Consider the following 22,511-nt stretch of genomic DNA (forward strand, 5'->3'; position numbering starts at 1 on the left):
CTTTCTTTCTCTTTCTTTCTTTCTTTTTCTTTCTTTCTTTCTTTCTTTCTTTCTTTCTTTCTTTCTTTTTCTTTCTTTCTCTTTCTTTCTTTCTTTTCTTTCTTTCTTTCACTTTCTTTCTTTCCTTCTTTCTTCTTTTTCTTTCTCTCTCTCTCTCTCTTTTTTTTTTGACAGTGTCTCACTCTGTCACCCAGGCTGGAGTGCAGTGGCACAATCTCACTGCAACCTCTGCCTCCTGGGTTCAAGTGATTCTCCCACTTCACCCTCCCAAGCAGGTGAGACTACAGCATCCCCCCACCACCACGTCCAGCTAATTTTTAAAATTTTAATAGAGACAGGATTTCACCATGTTGGCCAGTCTGGTCTCAAACTCCTGACCTCAAGTGATCTGCCTGCCTTGGCCTCCCAAAGTGCTGGGATTATGGGTGTGAGCCACTGCTCTCGGCCCCTATTTCTATTCATTCTGGAAAAAACTTTTAGTGAAAGTATTAATTTGGAGATAGGATTAGGACTAACAAATTGCCATTTAGGTGTTTGTATATTAATAGAAACTTAAACTGCATGAATAGTTTTTTTTTTTTTTTTTTTTGAGATAGAGTCTTGCTCTGTCACCCAGGCTGGAGTGCAGTGATGCCATCTCGGCTCACTGCAACCTCCACCTCCCGGGTTCAAGTGTTTCTCCTGCATCAGCCTCCTGAGTAGCTGGGATTACAGGCGCTCACCACCAAGCCCTGCTAATTTTTTTGTATTTTTAGAAGACACGGGGTTTCACCATGTTGGCCAGGCTGGTCTTGAACTCCTGACCTCAGGTGATCCTCCCACCTTGGCCTCCTAACGTGCTAGGAGTACAGGCATGAGCTACCATGCCCGGCTGCATACTTTTTTTTTTCCTAGTCTTTCAGCAGTATTATATATGCTGGCCCTTTAACTGACACAGGAGTTGCTAGACTCAGAGGATAAGCATGGCTGGAGCTGCCTGAGTGTGAGTTGATGACATTACAGTCTTGGTCCTTAAAGCTGAGTCCTGGGACCTGGAAACTCATTAGAAATGCAAATTCCCTGAAATCCTACTCCATCAAGTGATTCTGATGCACCTTAAAGTTTGAGAACCACTGGTTTAAGAGGAGCTACAACGGAGAAGGCAGAGATGGTCATGCTTAAAAGGCCAGTGCCCTGGGAGCCCTCTCAGATTTACAAATCCAAAGTAATGAGCTTTCCGCAAGAGAGAAGATAGGACGGTGTTGTGCATTCTGTTCTGCATAGTAATTCCTGACTCCCATTCACACTTCACCACAATAAACAAATCCCATGTTACCTTGAAAAATTCTGAGATTAGCATGAAATGAGTGGAAAATATTTATTGTTATTTGTGCCAGACATTGCGTAATGCACTTTACATACGTGACCTATGTCATGCTTACCAACCAGCTGTAAATTATTTATGATTGCCTCTATTTTGCAGATAGAGAGACAGGCTCAGAGGGACTCAGTAAGTTCTACGAGTTGTATTCTAGGCAACTGGGAAGTAATAGGGCTAGATTTGTAGCCAGAAGAAAATGAGTAACAGATGATGTTTTACATGTAGGCTTTAATTGTTTAAATCATTCAGGATTTAACTTCTTTGATTTCAGGATGGTAACTTTAACAAATGCACTTTTATCATTTTTATCATTTTTCTGTTGTATCAACAGCCCTATTACCACCATTTATACTAGAAACATGTCATGGCATATGATAAAACTATTTTTTCCCCCAAAGGATGAGTTTTCTTGGAAGGAAATATTAGATGATGCTGTTAGAATCCGGGTTTATGGTTATCCAGAAAAAGAATTCAGAAAGGTCTTTTAGTAAAACTTGCATTATTCTGAATACACAGAACTTTACAGGTTAGTAAAAAGCAAATTTTCCTATAGCACCCTGATCAAAAGAACAATTTAACAGCCAAATAAAAAATTTTAAAGCAAAGTTATTGAGATGTATTTCGAACATATGGTAAAATGTGAAGGAAAAACTAACTGATTACATGATTGTGGCTGTTAAATACATAGTTGCTGTTACAGTGATGTGTTGCAGCTGGGTTATACCAGCATGTGAAAGCCAATTCCTGAATTTTCAGTTATTTCACAGCCAGTATTAAATGTAGACATTATTACAAGTTAAATAAATACAATTGAATAAATTATGTTAAAAACAAAGGTAATAGGTACTCAAAATTAACCACTTCCTAATTATTTCACTACATTTTATTATTGTTGATGCTTTCCAGGTTATGTTTATTGCATCCATGTGGTGACAATAGTGCATAAAGTTGTACTTCTGTGCATCTCTTCCCAACTCCACATTCAGTGAAATCATTCTAGTGGGTTGTATTCAGCCATGGTGGGAGTATATACAACACAAAAACTAGGAAATACTATAAATTGAGCCTCCCTTTACCCCAAAGGTCAGTTGTGAAGCATTTATCAGCACATCACTCTTTATAATAACAAACAAATTTGAAATTGAGACAAGATTTGAGTTCAGGTATTTAATTGTGATTTACACTAGAGAAGTGGAACCAAATGGCACTGAATTTAAGGACTGTATAAGAGTTTGGATAGAAAGAGACAGCATACTCAAAGGGTCTGAAAAAAGAGTCAAATAAAGGAGCTATTTACAAACGCATGGGCAGAGTTTGGCTAGGTATCCACAGGGATGATATAGTCTCCAAAGACTAGGGACAGGATGAAATTATGACTACCTCTAGCCTTGCATGGGCAAGGGAAGGAAGGGGTTTCATCAGAACCCATGAGACCTGTGGCCAGGGAGGGATGCAGCCACCCCAGAATTACAAGGCAGAAGGAAGCAGGGAGGAGGTGAAACACACATCATCTTGTCTCTCATCAGTCGTTCCACTTGGCCAACCTCAACCAGAAGCCAAGAGGCAATGGAGCCTTGAAGAAGCAGTTGATAAAAAGTCGGTTTCCCAGTGCACAGGGCAGGGCAGATTCAGTGTGCAGCAAACAGAATCAGCAGCACAGGGACTCTTGGGAGTTGCTAGTATCCAGCACTGGTTCATTTTTGAAGCATTCCTTAGTGGGATGTTTAAAGGAGATAGCTTGATACTAGTTTTGAACAATTTATGAAAATTATTCCAGAGACTGAAATTTGAATAACTTCTATCACTTGCTGAGTAGTCTTGGAACTGAGATATCTTGATGCTAGTTTTTTAACAATTTATGAAAATTATTCCAGAGACTGACATTCTAATAACTTTTATAACTTGCTGAGTACTCTTGGAACTTGGCCTTAAACCAAGATGAGCCTAGGGATAAAATTCTGCTAGCTTTTTTAGAGATGGTTGCAGCATAGGTCTATTTTGTTGTATCAATCAAGTGATGTAACTTTTCATGACAAGCATTAAATTTAGGATATAGGAGCTTGGGACCATTCTAAATGAACATCAAGTTGTGTTTGTGAAGGCCTTCAAAGATTTGAAATTCTGACATTCATATGAAACTTTCAAAGGAAATTATCCAGGACAACTATGTCTTGTGGGGTTGTTATGAAGACTGAATGAGGTACAGCATATAAGGGAGTCATTGTTCTTGATTGGAGCATTGCCAGATATGCCCAATATATCATTTGATATAGTCCCTATAACAATTCCGGGGCATTAGCTACTCTCAGTGCACAGGGTTCTAGTTAAGAGTTCTCTGTGGCTCATTTGGGGACAGAATCTCTATTACAGATTGTGGTATCTTAATATTAGGTTGAGACATACAAAACTATTGATATTGGACTATTTTTAACCTATCAAATCATCAATTTCAGGTAGCTGAACCTAATAACACATTCCAAATATAGTCTCCTTCCACCACTCCCAGTACATTTCTTCAAAAGCAGTCTATGAGACATTTTAAATTCTAAATGGGAACTCATTTTCTGCCACTATTCCTCCAGATCCCTAAATTTTATGGCCATGACATTTCCAGTCTCAGAAGCATTTTTATAGACAATCCTAACAATTCTTACATTGGTTCCTAGTAGTTTCTCTGCACTCTAGAGAAATGAACTCCAGGGCAGAGAGGCTGCTCTAAGGCAATGGATAATCACAGGAAATGGTGAGGACTGGAAGTTTACATTAAGCTCCTGGCAGCATCTCAGCAACTTCCAGGATTGGTTGTGGCATCCCTTCCCCAGATTTTCTATAAACATGCTTTCTCAACTCTTGCTGAGTTTGCAAATGTGCCAACAGAGCCCTGCTGGTCACTGTTATTGGCAGTTATTTGTTTTATCAGAAGGGAAAGGCACACAAATGCACAGGCTTGCAGAATGCAAAGACCAACTGGGTACAGTTCCATTTTGACTCTGATTTTTCCCTTCATGAGCCTGTAAACTCATTTGGAACTTTGGTCTTTTCCAGGGTCGGTGATGTATGCTCAAATATTTGCATGTGCACAGAAGGACATAAGCCACCCTCATACTATATCACGTCTCTTTAGAAGTTTTGATAATAAATACAAACATCCAAACATCATCTTATTATATGGCACATGGAAATTTTAATTATTCTTCTTTGTCTCAGAATTTCAACTGATTGCCAAAGAAGATCTATGATAATCTGGGAACATATAATTTATTCAGCATCTTACTCTGAACACAGTTAATGAGTGTCTCAGATTCACCCTCATTAGAAGGGTTTTCTCCAAAAGACTGCTTCAAATTTTAGAATGAATTTTGCCATCTTAATGGCAATGTCTATATTAATAAGAGACATAATCTAAAAAGAACATAGGAAAACAAACAAAAAAACAACCAGACTGTCATTTATTAATACAAATTTATATAGTGGCATATACTATTGGAGAAATCAGAAATTCATAACACACAAATTCATATTGGAAATACAAAAATCATTTGAGAGTCAAGAAATCAGGTTGACAGCACCACAAATGTTTACTCAGTCTGAGCAGGTGTATAGTATCCAAGAATAACAAATACCTATAGCAGACTGAGACTGAATATCATAAGACTGTGCAAACACATTCCAACACTATTTCCCACCCAACAATAGAATCTGCAGGAGTCCTCTAGGAGGCCTGGGGTACAATAAAAGGGCAGCGAGGCAGAAAAAATGGTGCAGACCATTCTTTCTTTTAACCTTCACAGCCAGCATATAATAGCAAGTAGCAACCACTGAGAGTTGTTTGTTCCTTCTCACTTGAAGGCAAGATATAAAAGGTTAGTAAAACACACACAAGGCATTAGTGAGCAAATCAGAGAAATTGAAAGCAGAGCTTTGACTGAAATATAATCCACATTAGTCAGCAAATTACTTGATTCCTATGATGAAGTATGAAACAAACCAAACGAATAATTCTACATCAAAGGGGTATAGCTCATCTCCACGTCTCTTAACACTATTTAACAAGTGTGCATCCACTAGAGAAGTACTGGCATTCAATAACGTACATGTAGAAAGGGGGGCAGAAATACTGCAAGGGCTTTCCTTTCACACACAGTTTCGTATCTCACTCTTGCCCTTGTCATTTCAAACCTTGTACGTGGCAGTTGCTGGGAGCACTCTGGGGCTCAGTCTTTAGTCCTTCCCACTCTAGCTTCCTTCTGCCACCTCTGCACTCTTCCCATGCAATGTCCTATTCAGCAGTAATGGAAGGGGTGTGCAAGAAGACTATTTGGGCAAATGGAAAGTTGCTGCTTTAACGTGTAAGCATTCTGGCACTTGGAGCAGTTACACAGTTACAAATAATGGACCAAATGGAAATTCCCTCTACAAATTAGCATTCACTCTCTAGGTTATTCTGGAGATTCTGTGCCCTGCCTGATCAGCTCTCCAGCCATGAGATACCAATTGTGGGTGTCCATGAGGCTGATTTAGGAGTTCTGCCCTGAATTGCCCAACCTGGTCTTAAGTAGCATCTCACCAGTCAGGAGTTTCAGACTCTGGGCTCACCCCAATTCATTCTCTCCTGAAAACCTGACACTCATTTCAGAATGCTAAATCAGATTTTCCTCTAAATCTCCTGTTCTGGATGCCGATTCATAATCTCATCTCCTGCTGATACATTATTATGAATTTTCTGTTCATGCTTCCTTAGGACCACTGCCAGAGTCGTGCCTTTGTAAAGCGGTGTTTCTTTGCTCCAAGTAAAAGATTATCTCATAATCCAAGTAGAGAAGATAATTGTTTTCCTCTCTCCTCCCTTGTGATATTGCCACCATACTCTCTCACTTTCCCTTCCTAAATTTATTCCCCTATCATTCACCCATGACACTATTCATTCATTCATTCAACAAATATTTCTGGAGTGCTTGTTACACGCAAGGCACTGCTGAAGAATGAAAGGCGCGGCTCACAAAGGTCCTACTTTCAAGGATCTTGGAGTCTCACAGAGCTGCCTAGAACCTTTCACAGTTCATCCTTTCTAGCTTTTTGTAGCGAAATGTTACGAGTTTGGAATGTTCTCAAAGAGCTTGAGTCATTCTCATACATATGTTACACAATGTGAAGGCTCCATTATTTGCTTGGTGACTGTGGTGTGCCATGCATCAGAAGAGGACATGTCTTTTCCTCTTGAATGATGAAATTGTGCCTCCAATTCAAAACAACATGGCATGCATGCTTATGTTTCTGCCAAGAAGGCAGAAACAAGAGAAACAGAAGCAAGCTGTGTGTAGCCTACACAAAATAGTTAAGCTGAGGCTTGAACACTAAATTATTTTAGAGCCATGTATTCATGGCCTTGTCATGTGCTGATATGGTAAAAATAATTGCCTGAGCTACCAGAAAAGAACCCCTCAAAGAGAAATCCCTGAAATACTGCACCAGGAACAGTGCCTGTGTCTGCTGTGTCTCACACAGCAAGGAGAACCAGCATGTATCTCTTAAGTCTGATTTCACCCCAACCTTGGCTTTCTCCTAATTCGCCTTATTCAAATGAATCACTTACTCTCCAGAAGCACTAACACAATAAAAACCCACAGCTAGCAAAGCACATGGATTGTCTATTACGGGACTGGGCAAAGCCTGGAGTAGCAGGAAAGTGTGGTGGGTTTTCTTTAAAGCATTTATGGCAATGTTGAATTAAAAGGCCATAGTACATTGATCTGTTTTGCAGCATCCTTGGTCAGGGAGGGATGTCTCAGTGCCACATAAACCAGGTGAGAACAAAGACACCTCCCTGGGGTGAAGGGCATCACAAATGTGCTCTGATACACCTGCCAGGCCCCTCCTTAACTCGGGGTTCAGTCTCCCACTTTGTAGGAGGGAGTTCTCTGTGCCTGAGGAGGCAGAGGCTCCCATGGTTTTCAGAGGATTCTACTTTAGCACATTGAAATCCCCAGGTAAAAAGGGCTCTGGAAAAGCAAAGTACAATTAGAGGCCAAGGAGCATACGCTGTCAAGTGGAAATCATGAGCAAATATATGTGTTGTGTCGATTAGTAGAATTTTTAATGGAATCTGGGTGTCAGCAGTTCATACTCTGCTGTCTGGGGGCTGAGGAAAAGCCCTGGAGGAGAAAGCTGGGACTGGGGGAGGGAACCAAAGGCCCTGTACCTACTTCTTCTCTCTGAGATCTGCCATGGTACACCACCCAGTCCTCAATCTGCTAACCTAATTGTTCGACTCCTGTCCTGATACTAAAGTGTTTGTTTTCTAAGACCAGCCTTACAGAAGGAGCTGTGTACAGCTGTTGACACTATCACAGGGATCTATGGAAATCACTCTAGTACTCTGGGGTCTCAGTGGTTCTTCATTGAATGAGGTAGCTCAGTTGTGAGTTGATGCATGTGATGTGTGCCGTCTGCCACTCAAAGCTATAGTTTTCCCTTTTTTATCTGTGAGATTATAAAAATACCAGTATTTCCCCCCATTTTATAAAAATGATTTTAGAAAAAAATACACACAGGTCTCCTCCATTAAACTTCTGTTCCATCTTGTAAATTGTTGTGAACTCTGACCTCTAGATTCAGTCTTTTTACTTTAGCACCTTTGAACATGTAAGCCGCCTCAGGCTCGCTAAGGATGTTCACGTTCCGCACAGTGCAGTACTGTCTATTCACGTTCTTCTCCACCCGGTCCGGGTGCCTCTTGGGCACTTCTACCTTAGTATTCAGAGGATATTCCTCCAAAATGTCCTCTGCAGGCTTCTTCTTCCTCTGTTTCTGGCATTTCTTGTTGATGAAACAAGCCACCAAAAACACCAGAAGTAGAAGCATGATCGCAGCCAGAGCACTGCCAATGGACGCCCCAGTCTGTGATAGGGACGCAGCTACCGCTGGCTCTTGCATCTCCAGATTCAGGGACTTCATATTGGTGCCATTCTTGACTTGGTCTCCTTCATTGTCATAGATGAGGGAATCATCAAGGGTCAGCCGGCCACTGGGCTCCACCAGGTCCCTTCGGTTGCGTCTGAGTGGAGCTGTGAGAGAGCGCTGGACCCGGGGCCCTGAGATGGTGTCGGGGCCGATGATGTAGATGACCTGGAGATACCACTGGTGTCCTGCTTCCACCTGCAGGGGGACAAACCGAACATGTCGTTCTTGCCCACAGAACACCTCTGAAGAAAGGATAATGGAAGGATAATTGCCACTATATGCCTTGATAGATAACTGATTTCCAGAAAAGCATTAGCAATGGTTGGTGTTTACTAACACATAGAGAACTGAACCAAATATGGGTTCTATTTTATTTCCAAATTAAGATGATCTTGAGTCAGCTATTCACATTCTTTTTTTTTGTTTCCCTATGTGTACATGGAATAGCCTAAGGAATTATCTTTCATGGTCTCTTTCGCTAAGTGAATGCTTATATTTGTCTGTATTTATTAATAGCAGTGAAATAATAGCATTAAAAACCACATTTATTTATAGTGACCTTCAATTATGTTATGTCAATTTACTATTTATTGGTGAACCTCAGCGAAAATGGAGTCATTCAACAAAATATTCACTAAACATATATTGTGTGCATAATACACAGATACGTGACAAGCATTTTCTAAACACTTTCTGGATCAGGCTATATCATCAAGTATTTTATCTCCCCCTCATCTTTCTCCATTAAAACCCTTCATGGTTTTGAAATAACTTCTGAAGTGTGATAATAGTTCTGAAGGGTCATAGATTAATATTTGGAGACAGAAAAAAAGTGAAATTTGATCTTGAAAGTTCATGTTCATTGCTGAGACTTAAGGTATTTTTGTTTATCAAATAGTAGTAATTCTTGCCATTCTAAATTGCTGTATCGTATTATGATTTTGTTACATGTTTTTCATATGTCTGTGAAAATCAGCTGGTCTAGCATAGAACCAAAAAGGGATGCAATATAAAAGAACTTAGGAAAAACTGGAGTGTCACATGCAGCCATGATGTGCACAGTGACAAGTGACTATATGCAAATTAAATAATTGTGTCATTGTTTTGGTCTACTGGGGATACATGTGAAAATTTTGAGTGGGCGATAAGCTTAACAATAATAAGAAAAGATCTGCCAGCAAGAATGGCAGAATGATGAAGAATCCAGAGACGTTGCAGTCCTCCTCCTTTTCTTTTTTTTTTCAAGCTTTAAAATAGACTTGGTCTTAAGCTTCTGTTCTTCTCACCAAACTCACCTTATAGAGTGCATCTACTTTTAGAGTAAATCCATCCACACCTGGCATGCTACTGACCACATGGAAATCAGGCAACTCAGAGGCAAAGTGAGCCTCAAAAGGCACATCATGGAAGTACTTATCAGTTACCTCTGGCTGATTGCGGTCCTAGGATTTCAGAAAAAAGAAAAGCAAGATTTAGAAAGATGGTTCCACTATATTGGTAGGTGGCAGTGACTGGGAAGAGAAAAGTACTCATCACTCCTGGCTTTAGGTTGGGTTGGGAGAGTGTGTGTTGCGAAGCCCTCTCCTTAAGTCAGTGGCTGCCTGATATGCTTTGGCTGTGTCCCCACCAATCTCATCTTGAATTATAGTTCCCATAATCCACATGTGTCATGGGAGGGACCCGGTGGCAAGTAATTGAATCATGGGGGCAGTTACCTCCATGGTGTTCTTGTGATAGTGAGTGAGTTTTCATGAGATCTGATGGTTTTTTAAGAGGCTTTTTCCCCTTTGCTCGCACTTCTCCTTGCTGCCGCCATGTGAAGAAGGACGTATTTGCTTCCCCTTCCGCTATGATCGTAAGTTTCCTGAGGCCTCCCCAGCCATGCTGAACTGTGAGTCAATGAAACCTCTTTCCTTTATAAATTACCCAGTTTCAGGCATGTCGTTGTTAGCAGCGCGAGAACAGACTAATACACTACCTCCGGGAACCCACTGTCCTTTTCAAAAAGGACATGCAGTGGCTTTTGTGATCTCCAAATGCAAAAAGTGGGCTATTCTAGCCCAATAATTCTCAAGTTATTTGGTCTCAGGACCCTTTACACACTTAAAAATCAAGGACCCCAGAGAGTTTTTATGTGTCTTACATCTATCAACATTTACTGTGTTAAAAATTAAACCTGAAAAAATTCTAAGTGTTTACTTATTAATTCATTTTAAACTGACAAGAAACTCGTTACATGTTAAGTAAGATATTTTTTAGTGAAAATACCTAAATTCATTCCCTCCCCCAATAAAGAGAGCTGCCAATGTTTTACATTTTTGTAATCTCAGGGAAAAAACTGGATTCTCATAACTGCTTCTGAATTCAATCAGTTGTGATATGCAGTTTTGTCGAAAGTGTATGAAGAAAATCTGGCCTCATAAAGCTATGCAGTTAATAGCTTTTTCAAATAATTATGGCTTTTTTTTTTTTGAGACAGGGTCTCGTTTTGTTGCCCAGGCTGGAGTGCAGTGGTGCAATCTTGGCTCACTGCATCCTTGACCTCCCAGGCTCAAGTGATTTCTCACCTCAGCCTCCCAAGTAGCTGTGACTACAAGTGCATGCCACCAAGCCCAGTTAATTTTCAAATCTTTTTTTGTAGATATGGGGTCTCCTTATGTTTCTCAGGCTTGTCTTAAACTCCTAAGCTTAAGTGATTCTCCCACCTCAGCCTCCCAAAGTGTTGAGATTACAGGCATGAGCCACCCACACCCTGCCTCTTTTTTGATACTAAATCAAAACTTGGTGAGTGGTTATTTTTTAAAGATTCATTACAATGTGGAATCTGAAGTTGTATTGATAAACTTTTTAAACTCTCTAAACTCGTGAGGGAATAAGTATGAAAAAAAAAAGGATCATCATCATATTATTTTGAAAGTAATTTTGACTCTGTAGACTCCCTGAAAGAATATGGGGACACTCCAGGTCTCTGAACCACACTCTGAGAAACACTGGCCTGCAGTTTCCTCTTCCTAGAACGTCAATAGAAGCTTGTCTTGTTACCCACCATAACCACCACATATATACTAGTATTTAGCTGATCTGAAAGAAACAACAACACAAACATATATAGAGAGGAAACTATCAAGAGTGGGCTCTATCTACTTTAGGGAGAAGTCATAGCTGAGGAAATCTGCTCAAGTGTCTGCTCTTTCACACTAATAGGGAGAACACTTAGCATACCAACAGTAGGAATCTGTGTTTTAGGTGTTTGTTTGGCTGAATGCATCCATACTGGGGCCCTTCATTGTAGATTGTCCCCGTGGGATCAAAGAAAGGCACATAGCCATCCTTGCCCGTACAAAGATAGACTTTCTCCAGCTGAAGTTTGTAAGCAGAATTAAGGTTTTGTTCTGGATTCCAAAGTACTCGGCCATAAAGGATTTGACCTGAAAAGATTGAAAGGCATTAATTAGGTCAGACTTTAAGATGAAAGAAAAACAAATGTCAAGGGTTGAAATGGTTAAACATGCTCCCTTAGAGTGAAAAGCACCTTTCTATGAAGAGCTCCATGATTCCATGTGCCCCTAAAATACTCATTTATTCATTTATTGCTTCTTTTTTATTCTTTTCTTTTTCTCTCTGAGTTTTCTTGATAGGGAACATTTATTGCTTCTTTTTTTTTTTTCCAATAAGCATTAATTAAGCATTTAAGGGAAACAAAGTATTCTGTTATGCATAGGGGATACCAAGGTGTGTGAGATGCAGTTGAGAGGGTGGAAACAAACACAAAGTGATTGATTAAAATAGCTCACATTTATCAAACTTATACTACTTGCCAGGTACTATACCAAGTCCTCTCATGCAATAACTTATATAGTGCTCAAAGTTTTGCAGATGAGAAACTTGGCACTGAGTGGGGCTAAGTGATTTGCTGAAGGTCACAAAGCAAGCAAATGGTGAGGGTGGGATTCCAAGTCAAGGTACTATGCTCTCAAACCAAACCACCACAATACCCTATTAATCACCCAAATGCTATACTGTTACATTCTATAATAGAGGAAGGTATGTCATGTTAAGAGAGCATGAAACCAAGTACAGAAATCTGCCTAGGGAATGGTGTGGAAGGATTTCAAGACAGTTGATATTTGAGCAGTATCCTGAAACACATGTAGGCATTTGTCAGACAGTGCATTTGGGGTGGGAGTGAGAGGCAGGAGAGAACATTCTAGGCAAAAAAAAAAAAAAAAAAAAAGTCCATGTACAAATTACTGAATGCTTCAAGGGTGTAAGTCCTGGTGTAGGCATTATTTCCTATGTGTTGGTTATGGCACCAAGCTCTTTACATGCAACTAACTTACTTAATCCTACCAAGAGCCCAAAATATAGCTTCAATTATTATTCCCATTTTAGTAACTTATTCAAGGTTTCACAGCAATCATTTGGCGGTAGGAGGATTTTGGAATTAGCACAAATCCAGCTAATTCCAAATGCTCATCCCAAACATATACTATGTGGTGCTAAGTAAGTCAGTGTGACAAGAGTGGAGGATGTATAGAAGCTCTGGCAGGAGAGGCTCCTGGGGAGATAGACAAACCGTGCTGAGGAGGCTGGACTTAAATATATAAGTAACAAGAAACACTGGAGGGTTTTAAGCAAAAACATAATAACACACTTGGGCCTTAGAAACATGGCGAATGGGTCAAGGACAAAGAGACTTCAGTCACAGAGACCTGGTAGGGGCTATTTTAATCCTCTAGTTAGAGATAGACATCTAAAATATAGCTGTGAGGCAAGAGGATGAACTCAAGAAATGTCTAGGAATCAGATTCCACTCATCTTAATGATAGATGGGACGTGGGATGTAGGAAGGGGAAGTTGAGGATAACCCTGAGATTTTTGGTTGGGGCACACAGAGGATGGTGATGCAGTCAGTAGGGTAGCAGATGTGGGAGGACCATGCTTGGAAGGAGACAAGTGCAGTCTCAGGCATCTCTAGGTGTCTGAAAGACATGCTGCTTGGAGAGCTTCGGTAGTTTCATATCTGCATATGGAAACATAGAAATGAAGCTCGGAGAGATCCAGGATGAGGTCAAATCAAGTGGCCGCAGAACAGTAGGAGTATACTAAGTTCAGGGTAAAGGGATGGCCCAAGCCATGGGGATGACCAGAGGCAGCACTCAGAGTAGGAATAGAATGAGCCAAGCATGGAACCTGGGGACACTAACACGGAAGGGGCAGAGGATGGAGGCCAGGGACAGGAGAGTGAGAAGGAGTCATCTGAGAGGCAAGATGGTGTCAGATGAAGCTGATGCAAAGGAAACCCAACAGGAAAAAAGTGCTAGAATGCATCGATTTGGTGTCATTGACAAGAGAAAGATAGGATAGAATCCAGCCTGTGGCAAATGGATGGAGAAGTGACCATGAAGTGAGCCATTTCCAGCAGAGAAAGCATGATGGAGAACATACATGTTTGGCATTCCTCTGAGACTGGGAGGCAATGGGGTTGGAGAGTTGAGAAAATAACTGACCCAGAGTTAGACGATGTGCTAGAATCTGATCAGAAACTCCAGTCTTCTTGCTACTTAGACCATTGCTTTTCCATGACATCACACTGCCAATCATTATAGTGCCAAGTGTGTGATTTGATTTTGAAACAGCATGAAATGGGCCTGTTCCTTGATTCTATCCTGGCTGTCCTGGAACCAACCCTGGGGGATCTTTACTGGGGAGCTGACTGAGAGCTTATGAGCAGAGATGCCCGTCCAGCAACTTACCAAAAGCTTCTCAGGCAGAGCCTCCTTCTGCAGGTGGAGGAAGCAACTTACCTTTTGAAAAGGCTCCTTTGTAATCCATTTCTGCCAGTGACATATCAGATGTATTGGGATCCATTAGGAACACCTTCTCATTATTGCAGAGCTGAAATTCAGTGTTAAGTGAATACACAACTGGCACAGGGCGGTTGGTCTGCTGGAATGCAATGGGTATCAGGAATCTAAACGCAAGGAGAAACAAGAGCTCTTTGAGAGCAGGGTCAGCGTTGCATATGTCATTTGAGTCACCCTCCCTTCCCCACCTTCCTCAGGATTGTACACAGAGATTTGTTGTGGGCACTAAATATTCACAGAATAAAGGGATGTGTATGGTAAAACGACTTTATTTGGTTGTTATTTCTTTTGAACAGAAATAATTAATCTTAAAAAATAATTAATTAGTCTTTAGACTCTGGTATCCTTTGCTTTTTTTGGCCCTTTCACTCTGGGGGCTCCCAGAATTGCTCTTTGACTTCTAAAGCACTCCCTGCTTTGGAGCGCAGCTAGATTTCTTCCCAGAGCTGCATGCTGTGAGGTTTTGACTCTCGATCTGATCAAATTTTAGTTATCCATGTCTCACTTTCGGGACTTGCTAAGCGATACTCTCTTGCCTTGCTCTGTGTGCCTACCTCCCCAGCCTTCTTCCTGAACCCCTTCCTTCCGTGTCTCCTTCTGGCAGATAAGGGCTCCCCAAGGCTCAGTTCTGGGACCCTCTTTCCTTGTTCTGTGTGCCTAGCTCCCCAGCCTTCTTCCTGAGCCCTTTCCTTCTGTGTCAGGTAAGGGCTCCCCAAGGCTCAGTTCTGGGACCCTCTTTCCTTGCTCTGTGTGCCTAGCTCCCCAGCCTTCTTCCTGAGCCCTTTCCTTCTGTGTCTCCTTCTGGCAGGTAAGGGCTCCCCAAGGCTCAGTTCTGGGACCCTTATTGTTCTCCCTCAATAACTTCACCCAAGATGATCTCAGCCTTGTCATTGAGTGCATTTGCCATCTCAAAGATAGTAATGCCAAATTTAACTATCTAATCCAGATTTCTCCTCTAAGCTCCAGAAACACATAGCTGGCTGTCGAATGGCAGCTCTACATGGCTGTCAGATAACCCAAACTCAGTATGCTCTTCCTTCTAGTGTTAGTATCTCAGCAAAAGGCAAAAAAAGAGGTGCCAGCCCCTTAACTGGTCTCCCTGGAGTCACTATTAGTTCCTTCTAGACTATTCTACATGCCTCAGTGGATAAGCCAGTGTCATTTTCGAAAACTCAAATTTGCTTAATATCCTTCAGTGGTTTCCCACATCCCTTAGAGGGAAGTATGACCTATAAAGCTCTGGCCTCTACCTATTTCTCCAGCCTCATCTCCTGCTACTCTTCCCCTTCCCTCCCTTTCTGGGATCTAGCCAGACTGGCCTTCTTTCAGTCTCCTGACCAGCTCTCTACTCCATGATCTCTAGTGCCTCAGGGCTGATTTATTCAGCAAATATTCACTGAGTATATATTATATAATAGACATTGTTCTAGTAATAGGAATTCATCTGTGGACAAAACAGAAAAATATGATCTCAGGATTCTAAGGAAGATAGTAAGCAAAATAAATAAAAAATAATATAGCACGCTAAAAGGTAACAGGTGATAAGGAGAAAAATTAGGCAGAGAAAGGGTAATGCTAGAAAGAGGTTCAGCTGGAAATTCTAAATAATATGGTCATGGGTGTAAATTGGTGCAGTCATTATGTAAAACAGTATGGAGCATCCTCAAAAAATTAAAAATAGAACTATGACATGACCCAGCAATCCTTATTCCTGGTATACACCCAAACAAGGGGAAATCAGCATCTTGTAGAGATATCTGCACTCCTATGTTCATTGTAATATTATTCACAATAGTTAAGATTTGGAAACAACCAGTGTCCATCAATGGATTAATCAATAAAGAAAATGTGGTGTATTTTCTTTATTGTGGTGTGAAATAGTCAGTCTTAAAAAAAATAAGGACATCTTGCCATTTGTGACAACATGGATGAACCTAGAGAACATTATACTATGTGAAATAAGCCAGACACAGAAAAATACTGCACAATTTCACTTATATATGGAATCAAAAAAGCTGGATTCAGGCAGGAGCAAAAAATTCCAAAAGCCAGATACATAGAAACAAAGAGAACAGTGGTTACCAGGGGTGACAAGGATGGGGATATGGGGAAATGTAAGTCAAAAGGTACAAAGTTGCAATAATATTATGTACTGGACATTTCCTAAGAGAGTAGATTTCAGATACTCTTATACATACACACACATGTGCATGCAGGTAACTATGTGAGGAGATAGGTATGTTAAGTTTTTTGACTGTAGTAATCATTTCACTATGTGTATCAAAACGCAATGTTTTACACCTTAAATATATACCATAAAGAGAGAGAAAGGAAGAAACTCAGTCATGGAAGGCCTCAGTGAGAGGAAAACACCCAAAGGCTTGAAGCAGGCAATGGAGTAAGACATGTGGCTATGTGGAGAGGAAGCCCTCCAGGAAGAGGAAATGGCAAAGACAAAAGGTCTGGGGTAAGAGTGTGCACAATACATTAGAGGAACGGCCAGTTGGCCAGGGTGGCTGGAGAACAGTGAAGGAGATAAGATCAGAGAGGTAACTTGGGACCAGATCCCATAAAACCTTACCTGTACTGTCAGGACTTTAGGGTTTATTTAAACTGTGGAGTGTTTTGAAAAAGTGAGTGGAGTTTGCTGTGTTAAGAAGAGACTGCAGGGTGGCTGCAGGGGACTTTGTTAAGAGGCTATTTCAATAATTTAGACAAGTGATGATAATGGTTCTGACCAGGGCTTTTGTCAGGTGGGCAGTGAAAATAATTGGATTTTTAATATATTTTAAAGGGGAGGCCTAAAATCCTAGATGACAGTGCCAGAATAAGAGAAGTTTCAAGGATATTGTTAACATTTGGGTGTAAGTACCTAGAACAGAGAGGCTAACAAAGTTTTTCTGTAAACAGCCAGATAGTAAATATTTCAGACTTTGTCGGCCACATGGAGTACATGTACAGATACATGCTGGTAGGTCTGATGCACAGATATAAGTATGATGATAGACGCTTGCATAAGTTCTCTTCTGATTTCCTCTGTTTCCTCACTCCAACAGGACAGAAAGGTCACCAGTTGAAGGTGACAACAAGGGAGAAGCATCAAGTTTGTGGGAAGAAATGAAATAGGCAAGAGGAAGAAAAGGCGTACGATAAAATACAACAGCCCTTCATGCTAAAAACTCTCAATAAACTAGGTATTGGTGAAACATATGTCAAAATAATAAGAGCTACTTGTGACAAACCCATAGCCAATATGATACTGAATGGGCAAAAGCTGGAAGCATTCCCTTTGAAAACCAGCACAAGACAAGGATGCCACCTCTCACCACTCCTATTCAACAGAGTATTGGAAGTTCTGGCCAGGGCAATCAGGCAAGGGAAAGAAATAAAGGGTATTCAAATAGGAAGAGGGGAAATAAAATTGTCTCTGTTTGCAGATGACATGATTGTATATTTAGAAAACCTCATAATCTCAGCACAAAATATCCTTAAGCTGACAAGCAACTTCTGCAAAGTCTCAGGATACAAAATCAGTGTGCAAAAGTCACAAGCATTCCTAGACACAAATAATAGACAAACAGAGAGCCAAATCATCAGTGAACTCCCATTCACAACTGCTACAAAGAGAATAAAATACCTAGGAATCCAACTTACAAGGGATGTGAAGGACCTCTTTAAGGAGAACTACAAACCACTGCTCAAGGAACACCAACAAATGGAAAAATATTCCATGCTCATGGATAGGAAGAATCAATATTGTGAAAATGGCCATAGTGCCCAAAGTAATTAACAGATTCAATACTCTTCCCATCAAGCTACAACTGACTTTCTTCACAGAATTAGAAAAAAACTACATTAAATTTCATATGGAACCATAAAAGTCAAGAAAATCCTACGCAAAAAGAACAAAGTTGGAGGCATCACGCTACCTGACTTGAAACTATACTACAAGGCTACAGTAACTGAAACAGCATAGTACTGGTACCAAAACAGATATATAGACCAATGGAACAGAGCAAAGGCCTCAGAAATAACACCACACATCTACAACCATCTGATCTTTGACAAACTTGACAAAAACAAGCAATGGATTCTTTATTTAATAAATAGTGTTGGGAAATCTGGCTAGCCATATGCAGAAAACTGAAACTGGACCACTTCCTTACTTACACCTTATACAAAAATTAACTTAAGATGGATTAAACACTGAAACGTAAGACCTAAAACCATAAAAACCCTAGAAGAAAACCTAGGCAATACCATTCAGGACACAGGCATGGGCAAGGACTTCATGACTAAAACACCAAAAGTAATGACAACAAAAGTCAAAATTGACAAGTGGGATCTAACTAAACTAAAGACCTTCTGCACAGCAAAATAAACTATCATGAGAGTGAACAAGCAATCTGTAGAATGGGAGAAAATGTTTGCAATCTATCCATCTGACAAAGGGCTAATATCCAGAATCTACAAGGAACTTAAAGAAATTTACAAGGAAAAAACAACCCCAACAAAAAGTGGGCAAAGGATATGAACAGACACTTCTCAAAAGAAAACATTTATACCGTTTTGCGCCAGTTAGAATGGTGATCATTAAAAAGTCAGGAAATAACAGATGCTGGAGAGGATGTGGAGAAATAGGAATGCTTTTACACTGATGGTGGGAGTGTAAGTTAGTTCAACCATTGTGGAAGACAGTGTGGTGATTCCCAAGAATCTAGAACCAGAAATACCATTTGACCCAGCAATCCCATTACGGGGTATATACTCAAAGGATTATAAATCATTCTGCTAGAAAGACACATGCACACGTATGTTTATTGCAGCACTAATCACAACAGCAAAGACTTGGAAGCAACCCAAATGCCCATCAATGATAGACTGGATAAAGAAACTGTGGCACATATACACCATGGAATACTATGCATCCATAAAAACGGATGAGTTCATGCCCTTTGCAGGGTCATGGATGAAGCTGGAAACCATCATTCTCAGCAAACTAACACAGGAACAGAAAACTAAACACTCCATCTTCTCTCTCATAAGTGGGAGTTGAACAATGAGAACACATGGACACAGGGAGGGAGACATCACACACCGGGGCCTGTCAGGAGTGGGGTGTTAGGGGAGGGGTAGCATTAGGAGAAATACCTAATGTAGATGACGGGTTGAGGGGTGCAGCAAACCACCATGGCACATGTATACCTATGTAAGAAACCTGAATGTTCTGCACATATATCCCAGAACTTAAAGTATAATCATTATTTTTTTTTTTAAAAAAAAGCATACAAAAATAGGTGAGAGGAATGAGATAATGTATGAATGAGGGAACCATTGTATTACACTTTTCTTGGAAGTCCTAAGGACCAATTTGAGATGAGTGATAATGAATTCTACAGCTTTCTGGCCTTGGCATTCCTAGACACATTGCTAGAACACCCTCTCCTTTTTCCTCTCCTCCTTAGGTTTCAACTGAATCACCGCTTTCTCTAGAAAGCTTTCCCTCTGTCTCTTACCTCCAAGGATAGTTAGGTCCCTTGTCATCTCTTCCTGTTACACTTTGTGCTTTTCTCTCACAGTGTTTAGCACGGTCTGAAATTTTATTTAAATGTGTGACTGACTGACTGAAGTCCGCTTTACCCACTGCAGGTTCCACGGTCCATCTCACCATTGCCTACCCAGTGCTACCCAAGCTCCTGGCACATATATATGTCAAAGAATGGTGAATGAGTGACATTTTGATTTTTTACCCTTCCAACAGAGTCCATCTGCCCATGCCCTACTTTCTGTTGAAGGTACCCCAGTGGTAGATTTGAGAGGGTTGGGCTGTTGGAAGAACTTGGAGACCTCATAACCCTGTTTCAACAGCTTTGAGATAACCATGAGCTGTATCACATGCTCATTTTCCTGACTCAGGGAAACAGATTTTTCTTGTTAATGCTGATATTACTAGAATCCATCATAGTGCCAGGCACAGGAGAAAACATAACAGGAATAAATAATGAACATGAGATTATTTTATTATTTATAAGGTTAAAATATATGACAGGCCTCCCCAAAATAGTCACAATATGAGACACAATTATTTTGTATTAAGTCCAATTTCCCTGTATCAGTCTTGATTTTGTATGTGTGTTGTAATTCTATTGCATCCATATGGAGCCATATAGGGGATCCAAGGTTAGGCCTGGGGGAAAGTCACCCTGGGAATACTGGGGTATCTGCAAGTAATAATCTCCCTGATGTAAGGCAAGGACCCCCAACTCCAAAGCCTCAGTATCCTCAACAACATTCTTCCTCTGCCACCTCCCACATTTATGCCACACAGGGCCTGAGGACAGCATTGGTGTCCTCCTTGATCCTTTTAGCCAGTTTCAAGTTATTGTTCCTCTCTCCCTTTAAAAAATCCAGAACCTACCCTGGAGAAACTCTTCTTATACATGTGTACCAAGAGACATATATAAGAATTTTCTTTATAATAGAAAGTCAAAGGGAGTGGTTAAATACATCGTGGAATTTTCCTACAATGAATACCTTAATGCAGTGAGCAACAAACTACAGCTACATGAATCAATACAAATGAATCAACAGATGATTCACTGAGTTAAAAAAAAGAGTAGCAGAGAGAATTCATGCAGTATGAAACTTACAGTAGTTCCCTTCTCATCCATGGGTTTGCTTTCCTCAGTTTCAGTTACCCAAGGCCTACCATAGTCCAAAAACATTAAACAAAAAAATTCCAGAAATAAACAATTCATAAGTTTTAAATCATGCACCATTTTTACTAGCATGATGGAATCTTGTGCCTTTCTGCTCCATCCTGCCTGGAACACGAATCGTCCCTTTGTTCAGCATCTCCACATTGTATATGCTACCCATCTGTTAGTCACTTAGTAGCTGTCTTGGTTAGCAGACTGAAAAAACATTGCATATACAGTGTTTGCTATTATGTGTGGTTTCAGGCATCCACTGGGGCTCTTGGAACATATACTCCAATGATAAGGGGGACTATTGTCTAGAGTTCAAAAACTTGCAAAACCATGTAGAAGTATACATGAGGTATAAACATAAACCAAACCAATGAATAATAAATACAAATATTAGGTTAATGGTGACCCTAGTAGGGAAGAGAGAGGGAGTATGATTGGATAGGGGCATTGAGGGTATTGAAGGAGTACTGTAATGTTCTGTTTTTTGAGTTTCTTAAGGTGGGTGGTGGATCTGCTATATGATATATATATAGTCTTCTGAGTATCTGAAATATTGCATAATTTTTAAAAATTTAAATGAATTAAAATTCTCCAGCATATCCCATCAGATTATTTTCCCATTGTTCTTTCTTACTGCAGCAAACTACCATTTTTCTGGTCACCTTCCTTCCTTCATTTGGCTAACTATGGTGCTTCCTGGCATTGTTACTGCCATGAATCTTTGGGACTTAAACATCCACTCAGATGAACTACCGACTACCCAAGACTCCCAGTTCCTTGACTCCCTCACCTCCAAACAGCTTGTTCACTACCCTGCTACAGCTACCTACTCTTCATAGTCCCATTATGCACCAGCGCCAAAAATCTCATTTCCAACACCTCGCTCTCTACCACCTTATGTCTTTCCAGCTCCTCTCTTCTTTTCCTCCTACTCCTTAATTGTTCAACCACACCAGGACCTCCCGACCACATTAGCAGAATGCACGGGAAAGGGAGCATGTGCACTCTCATGGTGGGAATGGACATACATAGTTACATGTTCACAAACACGCTGGAAGACAATTCGGCAGTTTCTTAAAAGTTAAACATACATCTGTCATATGATCCAGTCACTCCATTTTTAGGTATTTACATAAGAAAACAGAAAGCACATGTTTATATAAAGTTCATACATACAGGTTCATAGAAGCTTTATTTATCATAGCCCCAAACTGGACACAACTGAAATGTTCATCAGTTGATCACTGATAAACAAACTGTAGTACATCCATACCGGGAAGTACAACCCAGCAATAACAGGAACAAATACTGATACACCCAACATAGATGAGTCAAAATAATCATGGTGAGTGAGATGAGCCAGAGAGAGAGAATTCACACTGTATGATGTCATTTATAAAAAACTCTAGAAAATGCAAACTCATCTATAGTGGCAGAAAACAGATCTGCGGTTATCTGCAGAAAGGGAAGGGATGATGCGAGGGAGGAACTACAAAGGTACACGAGGAATCTTTTTGGAAATGGATATGTTCCCTATCTTGTCACTATCTTGACTGTGGTGATACAAGTATATACACAGGTAAGAATTTATTGAATTGTATAGTTTAAATATGT

The 22,511-nt window shown here is 40.4% G+C and overlaps 1 protein-coding gene across 1 annotated transcript in view; it reads right to left on the minus strand.

Annotated features, from left to right (window-relative positions):
• Positions 1–4,790: 4,790 nt before the first annotated feature.
• Positions 4,791–22,511, minus strand: part of FRAS1 (Fraser extracellular matrix complex subunit 1) — a 464,327-nt gene continuing 446,606 nt past the window's right edge. The window contains exons 71-74 of the mRNA XM_025384816.1: positions 14,128–14,294; positions 11,543–11,748; positions 9,616–9,762; positions 4,791–8,515 (exon numbers count right to left, since the gene is read on the minus strand). Coding sequence (XP_025240601.1) covers positions 7,922–8,515; positions 9,616–9,762; positions 11,543–11,748; positions 14,128–14,294 — 1,114 coding nt within the window. The 3' untranslated portion in view covers positions 4,791–7,921. The remainder of the gene's footprint in view (positions 8,516–9,615; positions 9,763–11,542; positions 11,749–14,127; positions 14,295–22,511) is intronic.

This window comes from Theropithecus gelada, chromosome 5 (assembly GCF_003255815.1).
Source record: "Theropithecus gelada isolate Dixy chromosome 5, Tgel_1.0, whole genome shotgun sequence".
NCBI lineage: Eukaryota > Metazoa > Chordata > Mammalia > Primates > Cercopithecidae > Theropithecus > Theropithecus gelada.